The 18,988-nt window shown below is 41.6% G+C and overlaps 1 protein-coding gene across 3 annotated transcripts in view; it reads left to right on the top strand.

The window, feature by feature from the left end:
- Tmcc1 (transmembrane and coiled-coil domain family 1) overlaps nucleotides 1–18,988 on the top strand; it is a 147,806-nt gene that overhangs the window by 111,997 nt on the left and 16,821 nt on the right. For all 3 annotated transcript variants that reach the window (XM_028753501.1, XM_028753503.1, XM_028753502.1), the window contains exon 2: nucleotides 10,146–11,080. In XM_028753501.1, the coding sequence (XP_028609334.1) occupies nucleotides 10,146–11,080 (935 nt within the window). The remainder of the gene's footprint in view (nucleotides 1–10,145; nucleotides 11,081–18,988) is intronic.

Raw genomic sequence — 18,988 nt, forward strand, 5'->3', positions numbered from 1 at the left:
AAAATGAGGTCAGGATTGAAAAAGAGCAAATATATGGTAGAAATGAAGGCTGTAGTTTCCATAGGATCTTCAGCATAGTGGTTGCTATTCAGGCATGGGGAAGCAAAGCCTTAAAATGGCAGCAAAAATCTGATAGAAAGATTTTTTTTTTTTTTTACTCTTGTTCTGGCTAGCCTGGAATTCTCTGTATAGACTAGACATCCCTTGAACTTGTAGTGATCCTCTCGTGTCTACCTCCCTAGTGTTAGGGTTACAGGTTGACATCAATTCGGATTACAAGTATCCTACTCAACTATAAAGCATCCATCAAAGGACCTAGGGCTCCTGCTTCCAGATCCTCACATAGGACTGATTTCCTGCTGACAAAAACTCACCAGGGCTTGACATTAAATAATTTCTTCTTTCCACAAAAAAAAAAAAAAAAAAAAAAAACTCACCTACCACCAGTACTTGTCAAGTTTACTTCAAGGCCATTCTTAGGCCTTAAGGGAGCTCTAACTGCCTGGCCAGAAGATTTACTCTTGTTTTAAGAAAACTTTACAGTATCTTTACCCCACCCTCAATATATAGGGCCTATGCTAGGCATTGGAAATAGTACAAAATTTTTAAAGAAAAAAATCTACAATCCCAGTAGTGACTTTACAAGCAAATAAGGCAACATTGGCTTGAGAACTGAGGAGATGGCTCGTAGACACTTGACACTAAGCCTGACAACTGAACCTTAAATTCAGTTGACTCTCAAAAGCTGTCTTTTGAAGTCCACACATATACCATGCTATCGTCACACACAAAAAAAAAGTTTAAATTTTTTTTTAAGAATATGTTGCTTTATGGGGGTGCTATTTGTAAAGATATTTCCTCTGGGATGAGAAGGAAATTAAGAGGCCATATGCTTAAGAAAACATATTTGACAGGATTAGAAAGATGGATCAGTGGTTAAGAGCCCATACTGCTCCTGAATGAATGGGAGTTCAGTCTCTAGCACTCAGCAGTGGCTTACAACCACCTGCAACTCCAGCTGCAGGAGATCCCACACCTGGCCTTCCTTCATGGGTACCTGAATGCATGTGTGCATAAAGACACACACATATGCAAACACATAGTTTTTTTTTAATTTTAAAAGAAAAATTATTTGAGATAGGCATGGTGGTGCACACCTGTAATTCCACCATTTCACAGGCAGAGGCAAGGTGATTCAGACATAAAGCCAGTGTTGTCTACAAAGTGAGTTCTAGCCCACTAAAGAATACATAGTGAGACTATATCTTAAAAAGAGAAAAGGAGAAGAAAAGAGATAGAAGGAAGGAGAGTCATTTGATAGATGAGTAACAGATTTAAAGAGAAAGATCCCTCTTGAACAACAGATAGAAAAAGTAACATATATTGAAGATACACAGAAGTGAACTGTTCAGCCCCATGTGAGTGTCGTTCAAGGATCAGTTTAGAGACTTGATACTTGCATGCTAAAAATATAGGAGAAAATGTGGCTCAGTAGGAGAGTAATTGTTTAGTTGATCTGGGTTTGAATCCCAACGCAGGGGGAGTATAGGCGATATTGATCAACTGTCGGAACAAGTGGAAAACACCTGTCCACTTCAGAGTGAAGTGCTCATACCAAAAGTCAGACATGCACAGGAGAGAGCAATCTGGCTAGGTGCTGTTACTACTATGAGAAAGTGTAGATGGATGGAAAACATGATCCTGATAAGCTATGCCTTCTATACAAGTGCTAGTAGACTATTGGTTTCTTTGTTCTTGATAGGCATGAAGTGTGAGAGAGTTATTGGCCAAATCCAGCGTAAAAAGCTAAATTGAAAGCAAAGCACCCAAGCACCCTGCCTCCTAAGACAGGAACTTGTGCTCTGTGATGTCCTGCCTCAACACAGGCAGAAAAACACAAGCCTACATGACCAACCAGAATAATTTGAGTTTACTGCTTACTAACTGTGAAACATATTCCTTTGTGGTTCTTAAATTAAGGCCAAGATTATGAGTCTCTGAGGATTATAATTTGCAAATTTGGCCAGGGACGGTAGCCAGAATACCTGTATTTGTAAGCACCAAAGAGACTGAAAAGAAACTGAGCTACACAGTGACTTCCAGGGTAGCCTGAAATAATGTAAGATCTTGTCTTAAAAACAAACAAAAATGCTTTGATTTTTGGAGGCAATATACTAAAAGTCAAATATTCTACCTTAATCCCTACCGCCATTGCTTCATGAATATGTAAATTAAACCAATACTTCAATTCTGGTTCAAAAGCAAAGCTCTGACATAAAGTGTTAGCTGAGCTGTGAAACTTGGTCTTCAGGTGTTCAGCATCAGCTCCGACAGGCAGTGGCACAATCTGTCCTGTAAAAGCTTGCCCTGGAAAAGAGCTTTTTTCAGAAGAGACACGTTCCTAACAAAGCTGTGCATGTGAGATGAGTTGCAAAGACTTCCCCATTTCCATCTGTTTTGTCTTTTTCTTCATTCCCAAAGACATGATATGTGTTGTTTAATATGTAGAATATGAGATTTCCACAAAGAGCTAATACTCTGTAAACCAGAACTTGGCATTGAAGATAATGATATGAGGCCAGGATAGGGGGTGATGGTGATCTTACCTGACCTGCTAGTCAGATAAGGTGTTAGGAAAAGTTCCCTTCTTGCTTATGTTGTTTTCTATAGGCAGAGATGTAATACTTGATCAGTTGGCTTTTCTTGAGTCATGAAATATTTTATTCTGTAGAATATGCATCCCAGTAAGTCAAGCACAGGAAGACTAGCTTATAAAAACAGAAAAGGGCTAGCAAGATGGCTCATAAGGTAAAGGGTTTCCTGCTAAGTCTTCTGATTTGATTTCAAGCCCCAGAATCCACAGGAAAAGAGTCAACTCCCACAAGCTGTTCTCTGATCTCCACACATGTCCCATGGTACACACATATCCATATCCATATCCATATCCATATCCAGAGAGAGAGAGAGAGAGAGAGAGAGAGAGAGAGAGAGAGAGAGAGAACACGAACCAGGGGTGGGGGAGACAGAAAGAGAGAGACAGACAGATGACTAGACAGATAGAACTTGAATAAGAAGTAATAAGGCAGATGCTGGTGGCCTTTGATCACAGCACTCAGGAGACAGAGGCAGGCAACCTCTGACTTTGCACACAGCCTGGTCTACACAGTGAGTTTCAGGACAGTCAGGACTACACAAAAGAAACCCTGAGAACCTTGTTTTGAGAAACCCAGTCTCAAAACAAACACACATACACACAAAAACAAAAAGCAAACAACAAAATAAGTAGTAAATAAATGTAATTTAAAAATTAAACTTAGAGCATTGAATTATCTTTGCGGAGGACCTGAATGTAGTTCCCAGCATCCACATCAGGCAACTCAACAACCACTTGTTACTCTAGTTCCAGAGGCTCTGACACCCTCTTCTGGACTCCACTGGCAGCTGCACTCACATAATATGCATACCCACACATATATACAATTTTTTTGAAAAGTAATATATATAATTCTTAAAGACAGAAAAAGCTAAGGAAAGCAAAAACAAAAAGATTAATTGGGGAGAAAGGGTATGTATTGAAGTAGACTCTTACCATGTAGCCTTATCTGATCTGGAACTAGCTACATAGACCAGGCTAGCTTTGAACTTGCAACAGTCCTCCTACCTCAGCCTCCTGAGTACTGAGATTGTAGATGTTTATCGCCATACCCATAGCTTGAATGGGACCTCTAAAAGTTATTTTCTTGCAAGGATCAAGAACATAGAACAGTAAAACATAGCTGGTTACATTGACTGCTTAGAGATTACTTTGTGTCTGTGTGTCTCTGTGTCTCTGTGTGTCTGTGTGTGTGATGAATGTACACATGTGTGTATAGGTGTGGGCTCATGTAGAGACTAGAGCAGGTGATTGATTGGGTGTCCTTTCACTCTGCTTTATTCCCATAAGAAAAGGTTTTTTTCACTGAACCTGGAGCCATCCAACAACCCCCCCTTTCTCTCTCTCTCTCTCTCTCTCTCTCTCTCACACACACACACACACACACACACACACACACACACACACACAAAATCCGATTATCTCTGCCCCTATCGGTTAAAGGTATTCATGCAACCATGCCTGGCTTTTTATGTGGGTGCTGAAGTCTAAGCTCAGCTTTTCATGCTTGTGCAACAAGAGCTCTTAGGCCCTGTGTACAGTAACCCCATCTTCCCAGTCCCAGGTTACCTTTTTGTTAGAAGTACTGAAACACAGAGAACTTTATTAGCTAATTAAAACTGGCCTATTTGGGAATTTGACTGTCACATAATTATGATGAAAGATAAGATAATAATCTGGGCTTGGTTTGGTGATTGGACCTTTACCATAAAAATTATAATTTGCCAAGCATGATAGCTGTCTTAGTTAGGTTTCCATTGTTGTGAAGAGACACCATGACCAAGGCAAGTCTTATAAAGGACAACATTTAATCGGGGCTGGCTTAACAGTTTCAGAAGTTCGGTCCATTATCAAAATGGTGGAAGCATGGTAGTGTGCAGATAGACTTGTTGCTAGAAGAACCAAGAGTTCTATATCTTGATCAAGGCAACTAGGAGGAGGCAGTCTTCTGAGGCAGCCAGAAAGAAGGTCACTTCTGCCCTGGGCAGAGCTTGAGCATAAGACCTCAAAGCCTACCCCACTGTGATGCACTCCCCCCAACAAGGCCACACCTCCTAATAATGCTACTTCCCCATGAACCAGGCATATTCAAACCATCACAATGGCACAGCACTTATTAGGCAGAGGCATGTAGATCTCTGTGAGTTCCAAGCCAACCAGGTCTGCATAATAGGGTGAGAAACAAAAGGTGTGACATTTTTAACCTTGTCCTGTTGGGATCTAGTCTAGGAGCTAAGTCTAAAGCAATGGTCATCTGTCATTTTTATTTCATACTATATGTTAGGCATAATCTAACACTACTCTGGTATGTGCTCTTGTTCGGCTCAAGCCCCAGGACCTCTCTCTTGAACCAAATAGTACTCTTAGTACTCGATATATGTATCCAGTCCCCAGTTTAATACATTCAGCATCTTTTCAGAACAGTCTTAGGAAAATAAACTGTGAGGTGAAAAACTTAAGCTCCAAAAGAACACATGGGCAGCCCAGAGTCACAGCTGGTTAATTTGGAAAGGTCATAGTGAACTCAAACCGTTGTTCTTTGTGCCATGTTCTGGAATATTGCTGTGTGCTATTGTGTCCTCCTGTCTGTCTTTTGCCCTTATGTGTTATGTGTGTCTGACTTTCTCTTGTCTGCCCTGCCAAGATTTTCACAAAGTCTTGCCTTGTAGCCCAGGCTGGCTTCTAGCTTCTAATGGTACATTAATCCACTTAAAAAGCAATCTTTAATATAGTTACAAATGAAAAGTATAAGCAGTTAAATGCTTTGTCAGGTACTGTGCTTTAAATGAGTTCCCTCTGTCCTTCATGAATCTTTTCACATTTTCTTTTAGTTATTTTTCTGGTCAGTTAACTCCTGCCAGTTGGTAATTTTAGTCTGCTTTCTTAATAGAGAGAAACAAATACAGAGAGCAGTATGACCTGTAGCTGCTGCAAAAGAGCCAATTTGCAATGACAACTCAGAGGAGCAGAGAAAGATACAACAGGTGGTTGTCTGCTGCCTCTTCCTGCCTGCTGACAGCTGGCTGGAGGAGATGCTTTCCTGACATTGTTTATAAATTGGTAATGATGTGTTTTGAGCTTATTGTCAGGATTGGCAGGTTATTTGGCCATGGGCTAAGTAAGCTACAAGGCCAGCTTTCAAAGTGTGACCTTCACTATAGAATGTTACCTTTGTTCTGGATTCTGTTTAGCTTGCTTAGAAGTGAGTATGGTCTGTAATCGATTAATGATGAGATCTTTACTAAGAAGGACTCACAAGCTATTTCAGTAATGGCCAGTGCCAAAAGCCTACTCTGCCAGGAGCTGTGACAACACTTTCACACTCATGACTTACGTCATCCTTAAAACAGCCTTCTGACTGCATTGGAGTTTCCTCTCCTTACCATTGAGCAGCTTATGGCCAAGTCTGTGCTTCAGAACACCAGAGTATGTCAGTCATCCTGCTCTTTTATGTTTTCACCTTTCAAGAAATTCTGGAGCAATCCCACTACTCAGGAAGTTTAGGCAGGAGGAGTATTAAGTTTGAGGCCAGCTTGGGGGTACTACTATCAAAATACTTTAGAGAAAAGGAGAAAGTCTTGGGCTGGTTATGTAGCTTAGCAATTAAGTGATTAACACAGGGTTTCATCCTTTGCTCCACCTTTGGTAGGAGTATTTTTTAGTATCACCTTTGAAAACTTTACTTTTCACATTTTCACTGAGTTGCCTGGAAGGAATGAGTTAGGAATCCAGTTCTGTATGTTACCTATATCCAGCGGCAAAGGAATTGGTGTTTTGATTGATAGATTCATTTCTTGGACCAGGTATTCATGCTTAGAGTACAGACTTCCCCTTTAGAACTTGGTTCCTGCTCCATTTCTGAATTTCTCCCCTTTTAAAATTGGTACCTTTCCAAATTAGGAGGTATTACTGAATATTGCAATGACTTTCAGTTTCTAGTGTCAGCTGTCCTCTTATAGGTGTGTTGATGTCTATTTGGGAACTCTTCATGGGAAGACACAGGATAGGAATTAAAGAGAGTCTGTTTTATTTAGTTATTTTATAGAGAAACAGAATTCTAACCAAATGTGATCAGTTATAAACGTTTGTATAATAAAGATTACTGATTTCTTTTTAAATGGTTGTATGTCGCGCACCACTCGTGCCTAGGGATTGCAGGCGGGCGTGCTGGCGAGCAGAAGCGCAACAAGACCCGGGAGGGAGAGCGGCAGGGCACCGAGGGAGGCGGTGGCTGGCGGGGCGGTGGGCGCCCGCTCCAGGCCGGGCTCTGGATGGACTCTGGGGTCGGGGGCATGGAAGGCACTGGCCGAGCTGTGAACTGTGAACTAGGACACAGCAGGCTTTTCAGTCGCGTGGAACAGGACCTCCGTCCCAGCCTCCAAATGCGGGAGAGTGTTACCGGCTCTTTCAGTTCCCTCCTTCCGGGGGTAGCTCGTGAGAGCCCACAGAAGAAAAGTGTTACAGCTCTCTCAGTTCGCTCTGCCCGCTGAGAGGAGAGGAGAGAGGAGAGTTGTCCTTTGAAATGCACAGGATAGCCGGCTGCAACTGGCAGGGATCACCGAAAGCACTCGGACAGCAGGAGGTCTTACACCACACAGCAGCACTTTAGTTTGAGCTCTGGGGATATATATACAGTTTTGGGGGGAGAGCAGGTGACCTCTATTGATTTGGTTTGAGGGCTTGGGGATGCCTTATTTGCATGGAGGTGTTATTCCTACGTGGTAAAGGCCATGGACCTCTTTGTGGGAAGCAGAAGCTAAGAGAGCCATATATGGCTTGGGAAATCCCAAGTAACCTCCCGTCCTGCTGGCCCTCTTCAGGCCAAGGTTTCCGGGGCTTCAAAGATTTCTACCAAGCTTTCTGGCTTTCTCATAGCCTACTGCCCCACAGTTGAACCTTGATTCTTGTCTCTAACAGTTTTTATTTTATATGTAAGAGTGTTTTACCTTTGTGTTTGTGTACCACATGCGTTTCCAGTGCCCTTGTAATGGCAGATGGTTTGTATGACATTATGTAAATGCTAGGAACTGAACTAAGGTCCACAGCTAGTGCTCTTAACTATGGAGCCATCTCTCCAGCCTTCCCAACAGTGTTTTCACCAGTATGACCAATTTCTTTTTTATTGTTGTTACATGAGAGGGGTGTGTGTGACAACTTTTGGGGGGTCAGTTTTCTCTTTCTACCATGTGGGTGCCAGGACTAGAAGTCAGGTTCTCAGACTTGGCTACAGTATGTGCCATTGCCCACTGAGCCACCTCCCCAGTCCTTGATAAGGCTAGTTTGATTTCACAGATTCATAAACTTGAACATGGGGAAGGCTTGGTTGAAAATTCTTCGTCTTTCTGTTCCATATATTCTGTGGCAGATTTTGAGCTTGATTATTGGACGTAGATAAACAGAATGGTATTGTTGCACTTTAGTTATAAGATGCTAAATCTTGGGTTGGATAGATGGCTCAGTGGTGAAGAGCACTGACTGCTCTTCCAGAGGTCCTGAGTTCAGTTCCCAGCAACCACATGGTGGCTCACAACCATCTGTAATGGGATCTGATGCCTTTTTCTTATGTGTCTGATGATAGCTACAGTGTATTCCTTCCTATGCATAAAACAAATAATTAAAAAAAAAACAGCATTCCACCAGTCTCTGCTTCAGCTTCTGCCTTGGCTTCCCTTGATGAGGGACTGTAACTCATAAGCTTAAATAAACACTTAATTATTTAAAAAAAAAAGTCTAAATCTCATTCAGAAGGAAAATCCAGCGATTCGGAACTTATGCAGCTAGTTTTGCATACATACACACACAAATGAATATATAACAACAACAAAAGAAAGAAAGTGCTCTTACTGGTGAAAGTAGAGAAGGCTGGAGGGATGACTCAACAGTTAGAGCACTAGCTGTGGACCTAGGCTCGGTACCTATAGAACAGGGTGTTTTCAGAACTCTTACTGTGGCTCCTGACACTGTGTTCATCTGAGATTCTGGCTGCCTCTCCCTTCTGCAGTGTCTAACCACTGTGCTTCTCAAAGGTGAATCCGTATCAATGGAAGTAATGCAAAGGCACTGTGCTTGTCTCTGTCAAGGTTTTCTGTCTCTTGCTGTTCTGGGAATAGAAGGCAGGGCTCTTCCACTGATCTGCTAGGCTCAACATTTAGTTATATTGAAATAGGAAGAAAAGAGTACTGTTGGTTTTTTGTTTCCCCCCACCCCTACCCCCAGTATTAGGCATCACACCCAGAGCTACATGTACTAGGCAGGTACTTCATTACTAGCCAATATGATTGAACTACATATATTTTTAAAAGCTCAGAGGTCAACACAAATCCTGTCCAGATGATAAAATGAGATTCTGTATATCTAAGATGAGAGAGGATACTTTGAGACAACAGGTTAACTATTGGCATTTCCTGGGTATGTAAGATGATGAACATGTAGGGGTTGGCCTCTGTACAGTTCTTACTGGCACATTGTCATAGGACAGAGTATGGAACAGAACCAAGAAAAGAGTCTGACCTTAGTCTACAGATGGCCAAGATGAAACCTGAACCTTGAACCGGGCAGTTTTTTATTGCCCTAAGATAGCTGTTTTTTATTACTACCCTTTCTGCTACTAATCTACAGAACAGTTAATAAACTCTTCCTTGGGTTCTGTTCTAAATGACCAACATAAGCCACATACAGGGGCACCCTCCAGTTTCAGCTACCTGCCTTGACATTTAAGAGTTTAAGCTTTTAAGTCTGAGCAGTTGTCCTTTGTTCCATTCCTTGTAGTGACACTCATCCATATGAAAGAACAGTGTGTGTGCTTTGTAGTTCCTTTCCTAAAGCAAGCTTTTTATTGGATAAAACACAAAATTTGGGCCCAAAAATATCTGACCTTAGCCTCTGATTTGTTTAATCACTTACCTCTCACTGTCCCTATCTATTCCCGCTCTCTTTCTGGGTACACCACAGTTATTTTAATTCAGTAACATTCAGCAGCGTATCCTCTGCCTGTCTTCCACTGCAGCAAAAGGTCCCAAGAATAGAGAATGATCTCATTACTCTGGGTGTGACTTACGCAAACAAACACTGTGATAACAATTGGATGCTTGTATCTCCATATCAGCATATCCATTCTTGCTAGCCTTTTTAGGAGACCAATTTGTGAGTATGCCTCAGGATAACTGACTGTGTCTGAGCACCAGAATGGTATTCATAGTACTACATTGAAAAACTGACATGCTGTTGTCTTACATAGATTTGCTTCTGGACACAAGTATACTTAAGAATGAGAATTAATTCATGCTCTCAACCAACAAAGGGAGCTTTGTTATTTAAAGAAATAAATACTGTATAAAGACTACCCAAGAGAGCAACAGGGCTTTTACAGGACAAGGGGATGTGCAGGTCACCCATCTGTGCTGAGAATTCAGCATAGACATGTTTTCAGCACATTTTAGCACATTGACTCTAGGCTGCTTCTAATGTCCACCTCTTGCTTTTAAAATGTTAGATCGAGCGTTTGGAAGTAAGCAGCCTCGCCCAGACTTCCAGTGCCGTGGCCTCCAGCACCGATGGCAACATCCACACAGAGTCTGTGGATGGAATACCAGATCCTCAGCGCACAAAAGCTGCCATTGCACACCTGCAGCAGAAGATCCTAAAGCTTACAGAGCAGATCAAGATTGCACAGACAGCCCGAGACGACAACGTTGCTGAATACTTGAAGCTTGCCAACAGTGCAGACAAGCAGCAGGCTGCTCGAATCAAGCAGGTGTTTGAGAAGAAAAACCAGAAGTCTGCGCAGACCATTCTCCAGCTGCAAAAGAAGCTTGAGCATTACCACCGAAAACTCCGTGAGGTGGAACAGAATGGGATCCCCCGGCAGCCCAAGGATGTCTTCAGGGACATGCACCAGGGTCTGAAGGATGTGGGTGCAAAGGTGACTGGCTTCAGTGAAGGTGTAGTGGACAGTGTCAAAGGTGGATTTTCCAGCTTCTCCCAGGCTACCCATTCAGCAGCAGGGGCTGTTGTCTCCAAACCCAGAGAGATTGCCTCACTGATTCGGAACAAATTTGGTAGCGCAGACAATATCCCTAACCTGAAAGACTCATTAGAGGAAGGACAAGTGGATGATTCGGGAAAGGCTTTAGGGGTGATTTCAAACTTTCAGTCAAGTCCAAAATATGGTAGTGAGGAAGATTGTTCTAGTGCCACTTCAGGCTCAGTAGGAGCCAACAGCACCACTGGGGGCATTGCTGTAGGAGCATCCAGCTCCAAAACGAACACCCTAGACATGCAGAGCTCAGGGTTTGATACACTACTGCATGAGATCCAGGAGATCCGGGAAACCCAGGCCAGACTGGAGGAATCCTTCGAAACCCTCAAGGAGCATTATCAGAGGGACTACTCCTTAATAATGCAGACCTTACAGGAAGAGCGATATAGGTAAGTTATGCAAAATTTAAAACCTAAAGTATTTGTTCCCTTCTCTTTGAATATGAAAACGTGAATTTAAAAGATGTCTGTCTCTAAAGTGTTCCGATATGTAACAGCCACAGAAGTTCTTTGCCAGTCAGCACAGCAGTTAAACAACTCCTAAGGTCACACACAGAAGTAACATTTCTTAACTTCTCAGTCTTCCCAGTTTATGACTTTAACACTAAGCTCAGACTTTCTGAGGTATTTCTTCAGTTCACTGAGATCATGAACCATAGTCAGTTGAAGCCTTCACTGTACTGGATTGGATTCAGAACATCTTAATCCTGAGAACTTTGTAAAAATACAACCCAGCCAAAATGTAGTGAACCTTATATATATTTGTCCTTAAACATACTTATGTGAGCGATTAGTTTAGAAAGATTAGATTAGAAATAAATCCAGATAAATGTCTGTGGCGTTTATAAAGAACTAGCCCATTTAGATGAGAGTAGACAGACATAGCATTAAGTCATTCTCCTGCTGTTAGAGAGTGTTCAAAGAGCTCAGAGCTTTTCAGTCAGAATCTATACCAAAGTTCAGAATGGGTCTGTAAGAATGGAATCCAGGGCCTTACCCATGACCTTCCTTCCTGTGCTGAATCTGATTTTTCATATTGCATGATAGATTCCAGTTGGACCACTCTTAGTAAGTCTCCAAAACCTCGCCCTGTCTTCCTTGTATAGAAATAATATCCTCCCCAGAGTAATCACTCATATCCAAATTTGTGGGCCAAACACTGGTAGCCTCACCATGTAGATCAATAAACAAATCTTCTGAGAGCTGCATCTCTGCACATAAAGCCTTACAAGACTTGAGTTTTGGCCTTGTCCCAGTTCCTAAGTAGAAGGAATCTCCACTACTTTACTAAGACATCAGGGTTTGAACAGAGGCAGTCGAAAAGTAAAAGTGATGTTTTAAAACTTTATGAGGCGACCTCAGTGTCTGAAATAAATTGTTCACGTTTATCATTTAGCTCTAAAGATAGCATCAAGCTTGCTTAAGATGGTTAAAAAAAAATACTAAGCAGCAATCCAATCTGCCTCATTTTGCTAATCTTCAGTTCTCAGTGACACTTTGAGAGGCAGGATCTGTGGCTCAGTTGGTAGAGTGCTTCCCTCACATGAGGGCTGGATCAAGTGGTCATAGTGTGCATCTGTAATTCCAGCACAGATAAGGTCAGGTAGTCGCAAGATCAAAAGCACTTGCTGCTCTTCAGGGGACCCAAGTTCAATTCCCAGTACCCACATCATGTGACTAACAACTACCTGTATCTCCAGCTCCAGGGGTTAGCCATCTTTTGGCTCCCATTGGCTGATGTAAACAAACATGTGGCACACACACATATAACACAAAACTACAAATAAAACGTGTTTGGTTTTTTTTCTTTTCTTTTTTTTTCTCTTTGAGGCAAGGTTTCTCTGTATAGCCCTCACTGTCCTAGAACTCACTCTGTAGACCAGGCTGGCCTTGAACTCAGAGATCTGCCTCCTAAGTGCTGGGATGGGACTAAAGGCATATACCGCCAACAACCAGCCTCCATTTAAAAAAAAAAAAAAAAGTTCATCCATAGGAAATTTGGGGAAAACCCTGGACCACATAAAACCTGATCTTAAAAAATAAAAATTTTGCCGGGCGGTGGTGGCGCACGCCTTTAATCCCAGCACTTGGGAGGCAGAGGCAGGCGGATTTCTGAGTTCGAGGCCAGCCTGGTCTACAGAGTGAGTTCCAGGACAGCCAGGGCTAAACAGAGAAACCCTGTCTTGAAAAAAAACCAAAAAAATAAAAAAATAAAAAAAAAAAAAATAAAAATTTTAAAAAGAGGGTAGGTAGTGGCAGATTGCTTACCTAGCCACCAAAAAGAGGGTAGGAGTACTACTGGCAAGGTGGCCCAGCAGGTAAAAGCACTAGCTGCCAAGACATAAGTAAGTAAGCTCCTGTAAGTTGTCATTAGCACTTTTGTATACATGCACCCACACACATTCACACTAAATACAATGTAGTGGGTTTTGGTTTTTTTTTATAAAGAAAAAGACTTGACAAAGGTGAAAAGAGAGTAAAGTTTAGGAAAAGAAAAAAGTTATATGTATTGCTATTTTCATCAGTGTTTTCTATATTTAATACTTGAGAAAATAGTGTTCAAGTGGACTGATTAAAATTAAGACATTGGTCCTTTTTTACCATATTAAACTAAAATTCCAGTACTACTTCTGTTACTAGCTGTGAAAACCAGAATAACATCTGTGTCATGGCTTTCTGCCTATATCATAAGAGTAGCAAAGGCCCTGCACAAAATTGCTGCAACACTGAAATGAAATAGTGTGTGAAGCTTGCAGGCCAGTGTTGGCCCGCAATGCTGCAGTGATGTCAGGTGGCCACTGCTGCTGAGCCCCAGCCCCACCCTCCAGAGGACCTCTGTCCATTATTTAAAAGATTCATTAACATTCCTGTTATTAAATTCCTCTAGGACTTAAAATTCATTTAGAGATTATTTTCTTCAGGTTAGATACTGACCACTGTGAGAAAAGGAGAGCAGGGAGAGCTCTGGAAAAGTCTACCTTCGCTCGTCTATGAGATTAAGTCTGAGACAGGTCTTTCATCTCCTCCCAGTGCTTTACAATTGTGTCTCAGCCCCTCATACACATGAGTAGCACTCTCCCTCTGTTGTACTTTGAGGTCCCTGGAGTAGCCAGGTTTCAAGGAATAGAGAGTAAAGAGACTTAAACCCGGTTGGATGTGTAGTTTCACTCTGCCCTCCTCTCAGCCTCACAGTGTTTCTTCTTTATAGCAAAATCTTGAAGGCTCCGTTTTAAAAAGCCACAATATGTGACTCCATTTATTTATTTATACACACACACACTCACACTCACACTGACAATTGCCTACAAACAATAGTAAAAAGATTGACCTTCATTGTATGTCACCATACAGCAAATACATTTGTCTAACATTGTTAGTCTTTTAACAGTTTCACAGAAGTGACACTCTTCTCATGAATGAAAACCTGTTTTAGACACCAAAACTTTTCACATTTTAAGCATTTTTGGAGCATTTTAAGCATTTTAAGCATTTTAAGCATTCTAGTAGCACTTGGCAAAATAACCTAGCTGATCGATAATAGCTGATAACAGAGGCATTTCAGCCGGGAGTGCTCTGGGCTAGCAGGGCTTATGTGGTCATACATCTCTGCAGAAAATGCTGCTAGCTAGATAAGTACTCTTCCATTAAGCTACACCCCAGCCCATATTTTTATTTCTACTTTATTGCAAGCTTGGATTTTCTAGGAAGAAAGTACAGGTGATGGGTGATCTATGTGACCAAGAATTAATGAACTTGGACATGGCTGCTGCATTGTCTTTTGTGTTTTTGTGCTTTATTCTACCAGCACCTGAGGAGGTCAGCAATCAGACAGTGTTGTAGTTTGGATGATGATTATGACGGAGGTGGTGGTGGTGGTGGTAGAGTTGATAAAACTACCACTTTCAGAACTGCTGTGATGCATATTCACTAGCCCTTCCAGCAACTTGGAGGTGGGCTGTTACCCCATTTTACAGTCAACAAAATTGAGATCCAATGTGGAAAGGTTTTTTTGTTTGGTGAGTTGGCTGTCTGGCTTTTCAAAACAGAGTTCTTTATATAGCTTTGGCTGTCCTTAAATAAACTCGCTCTGTATACTGGGCTGGCTCGAACTCATAGATCTACCTGCCTCTGCCTCTCAAGTGCTGGAATTAAAGTCATGTACCACCTCACTAGGCCAGTGTGTTTTTTTAATTTGCTGAATGTCACCAGCAAAGCCAGGACTTTCTCTCACTTCAAATCTAGTGTTCTATAACAACACAAGTTGTTTTTCAGTCTCAGCCCTGGTATCTGTGTGATTGAATGACCATTGTAATTTTGAGAAGCACTAACGACTGCTCTGGATGTGCTAGCAGGCTTTTCCCAGGTTAGAGTATGTATATGTTTATTAAAAGTTGAGTCACTATTTTGAGTATATTGTAGAATTCTGTGAAATTTCTTTAAGCGAATACAACAGTGTAGGTAGTGAAATCTCCTTGAAACCCTGCAGCCATTTTCCCTTCCAGAGCCATTCTCATCAGTGCCACTTGCTTCCACGCTTCCACTGTGTTCTGCCCCAGTGAACTGGAGATAGTTTGCTTAACTCTGCCAATAATGAGATATTCTGGCGCCTCTGTCTCATCCACACATTCGTGCCTGACAGGCGGGGCAGCCATGATAGCAAAGCCTACATCTGGGCTCTACTTCACACTTTGAAAGAAATTAGATGTGAGTCTTTGAGCTTTACACTAAACTTTTAGTTATTTTTCATGTGCATTGGTGTTTTGCTTGCATGTCTGTCTGTTTTGTGTGTGAGGGAGTCAGCTCTTCTGGAACTGAAGTTACAGACAGTTGTGATGTGCCATGTGGGTGCTGGGAATTGAACTCTGGTCCTTTGGAAGAGCAGTCAATGCTGCTCTTAACCACTGAGCCATCTCTTTAACCCCTACATAGGACTTTCAATTATGAGTGAGATCCATGTTTTGAGGAGAAAGGAACAAGGTTTAATAAACTTTTAAGTGATGGGACCCCTGTGGACTTCATATTTCCTTGTCCAGGTCCCTTTATCATCTCTCTACAGTGTTAGTATAGGTTTGCTAGTGTCTCCTAGGTTCAAAGCACTACTCAGAGAAGAGGCTTCTGTATATGGTTGAACCTGATGATGCATGCATGCACTTAGGCCAGAAGAGACAAGTGGTTTCATCATGTCACCCAGGAAATCACTTCACATGCATTTAGTTACCAGTAGCAACTGAGAGGACTAGGCTTGTTCCCAGAGTGGGTATATTGGTTAACAGGCTGGTGAAAACTAGGCTCAGCTATAGCAAACTCACTGACAGCATAAAGAATAGAAAGCTCTCCTGTAGAACTCGTGGCTATGTTTGCTGCTGGTGTAGCAGTGTTGTATAGAGTAGGCAGGATTGTTCATGAGCAGTAGTGCAATTTGAAAAGCTTCTATTTTGAGAAGATTACTATGCTTTGGAACCAGCTTCTGAGAATATTGGTATTAAGTCCAAAGATATTCTATACCACACTGAGTCACAAGAGCAAAGTTAGAGGAAGAAGCAGTATCACATGCATAGAACATTGAGTAATTTGGCTGACCCAGTCAAGCCAGGCTCTCCTATGTTATGTAACTTTTATTCGCCTGATGTAATTGTCATCTCTGAGGTTTACTACCTCAGTCAGCTAACCTAGGCCTAGTCCTCATATCTTTTAGCCTCTGTACAATCTCATCTAGGCTTTGAATATTTTCAGTCTCTGAAACTTGCTCCTGAATAAGCTCACCCTTTCAAGCTCTTTCTGAACTCTTCACTGGCAGGTTCAGCGCAGCTGGTCTGGCTCCAACTCCTCTCCAAACTGACTAATTCAATCTGACTACTTCTCTCTCTGGCTCTGACTAAATTGCTCTGCTTGGCCTCATACTAACTGACAATCTGATCTAATCTTCTGGCTCCTTCTCATTCTCTGGCCTATTCTGTCTTCATCTGTGTCTAGCTTGTTCTCTCTTCAAGCAGTCTGTAAAACTCTCCCTTCTCTTTCTCTTCTGCACTGTTCCCTCTTATGTTGGCTCTCTTACTTCTCATGAAAGTTCGGCGTATCCTATTCTGTCAAATCTTTCTCTGATTTGTCACTTTGTCTGCCTCTCAATTAGGTATCACCTTCAAACATGGGTGCTTCCTTCTACAAACTAACTTTACCTTCATTATTTGAGATTAAAGGTGTGTACTAAGGGCATGTCTGTATTCCAGCCAGAGGTATAAAGGTAAGTGCTATGGCTGAGCCACAACACAACTAGAAGCAGGTTTTTTGAGTAAATAACACAATCTCAAGGTTCACAGTGTGACCAGTATTTCAATATAACTATGTAAGTGGTTGTTTAAGCATGGTTTTACTGTCATTGGATATGTTCAAATGTAGTTGCTTTAGACCTCTTTCAACTGTTAATCAACTGAAAACTGATCAGCATCTCTAGAGTTGTGGGCTGTACTTAAACAGTAACTTTGAAATAGAAGCCAAGATTATTGAAATCAGGTTAGCCTTTTGCTTTAAAAGTGTGTGTGGTGATGGTGGTGGGGTCTAGTTCATAGATATTCTTATAAAAGGTAAGACCTGCTATACAAAGAGATTCCCAGGTGTGTTCTTCCTAATTTAGTCATTAAAGAGTTATAGAGGAAGAGTATGGAGGGAGAAAAGAAATTAATAATACCTATTAATTTAATTAAATCATCAGACCTGGACAAGCTTGCCAGTTGTGATACTTCTAAATTACATGGCCTTGAGTAGATTGTATAATTCATCTGAGCTTCAGTTTCTCTGCCTATGCAAGGTGATATTTATGTTTATTTGAAAGTATTATGACCATTATTAAATGAGGTAGAAAGAAGAAGAGGGAGATTATGCACATGGAAACATCTTAGTAGGGTGCTTGATTTAAAGTAGGAACTCAGTGTTCAGGGTTTAGATAAATGGTAAAATACATGCTCAGCATATTCAAGGTCCCAAAATCAGTTCCCATCAATACCACACATGCACAAGCACACACATCACCATGCTAGGAGTTCAATAGACAACTGTGTTTTTTCCAGGTGTCAGAAGTATTACACAGTTGGCATTACCTGATCTCCAAATTGCCAGAATCCCCATGTAGATCTCATTTCCAGTGTTCTTTGGTCACCTCTTATTTTTGTATTAAGAAAATGAACTGTTTAAATTCTTAAGGAACTAATACTCTGCTCTACTCTCCTTTTTGAGACAGGATCTCACTAGGTAGACCAGCCTGGCTGAAATTTTCAGTTGTCCTGCTTCAGTTATGCAAGTGCTAGGGTTACAGAGTAGTTCACTCTTGTCAAGCCTCCTCATGTACTTCAGCACAGTCATAAGGCAGATACCAAATTATCCATTTCCCCAGCATAGGGTGTGGCTGTTCACATTCCCGCATGTCATATTCCCTATTCAGCTATGTCTCTCCATTCTGGTCAAACCTTGGCAGAGTCTACCTGTGTGTCCCAAATGCATTAGGAAATGGTTCAACCTGCTTCCAAGGTTGCCTGCCTGTATGTGTCAGAACCTGCTCCACAAGCCTTATCAGACATCTGCTCTACTGACCTGTTGTCTAACCAAAGAAGCCCCACAGCCTCACTAAGTGGCTCCAGATTTTTGAGCCTTACCCCAAAAATAGTAATGCTTTAGATTGAAGTTCCCAGCCTGGACATTTGCCTAGTTTCTTTTTCATCAGGAATTTAACCCAGAAGAATCCTTGGTTTATCTTTGATCAAGGAAGATGCTATGTTGCCCAGCCCAGAGACCAAAACCACTTACTTCCAAGATCAGTAGTTATTGATGAGTTATTTACCTCCACAGAATCTGGACATGGCCAATGAATTATAAATACAGCAATTTTTATTTCCAGCAAGGGATGCTTTCAGCATGCTTTAAAAGCCAAGCAGCACTCAAGAGGCAGAGGCAGGCAGATCTCTGAGTTCGAGGCCAGCCTAGTCTCCAGAGTGAGTTCCAGGACAGCCAGGACTACACAGAGAAACCCTGTCTAAAAACAAAACAAAAGGCTTAGTGTTTAGGTTTCCTCTTTGCTAATAGTGAAAATGAAACCATGTTTAGATGTTTAGAGTCCTTTTGAATTGATGTGATTTAGGAAAAACCCTTGAGTAAAAGTGAGGTTCTTGGTCTCATGCTAATTTTGTCCAGGCTGAGTTGCCAGAAATGACCTGCTAGAGTTATACATAGTACTTAGAGAATCAGAGCCCATCCCCATCATAGCTGGCAAAAAAAAAAAAAAAAAAAAAAAAAAAAAAAAAAAAAAAA

Source organism: Grammomys surdaster, unplaced genomic scaffold (assembly GCF_004785775.1).
Source record: "Grammomys surdaster isolate TR1022 unplaced genomic scaffold, NIH_TR_1.0 125950, whole genome shotgun sequence".
NCBI lineage: Eukaryota > Metazoa > Chordata > Mammalia > Rodentia > Muridae > Grammomys > Grammomys surdaster.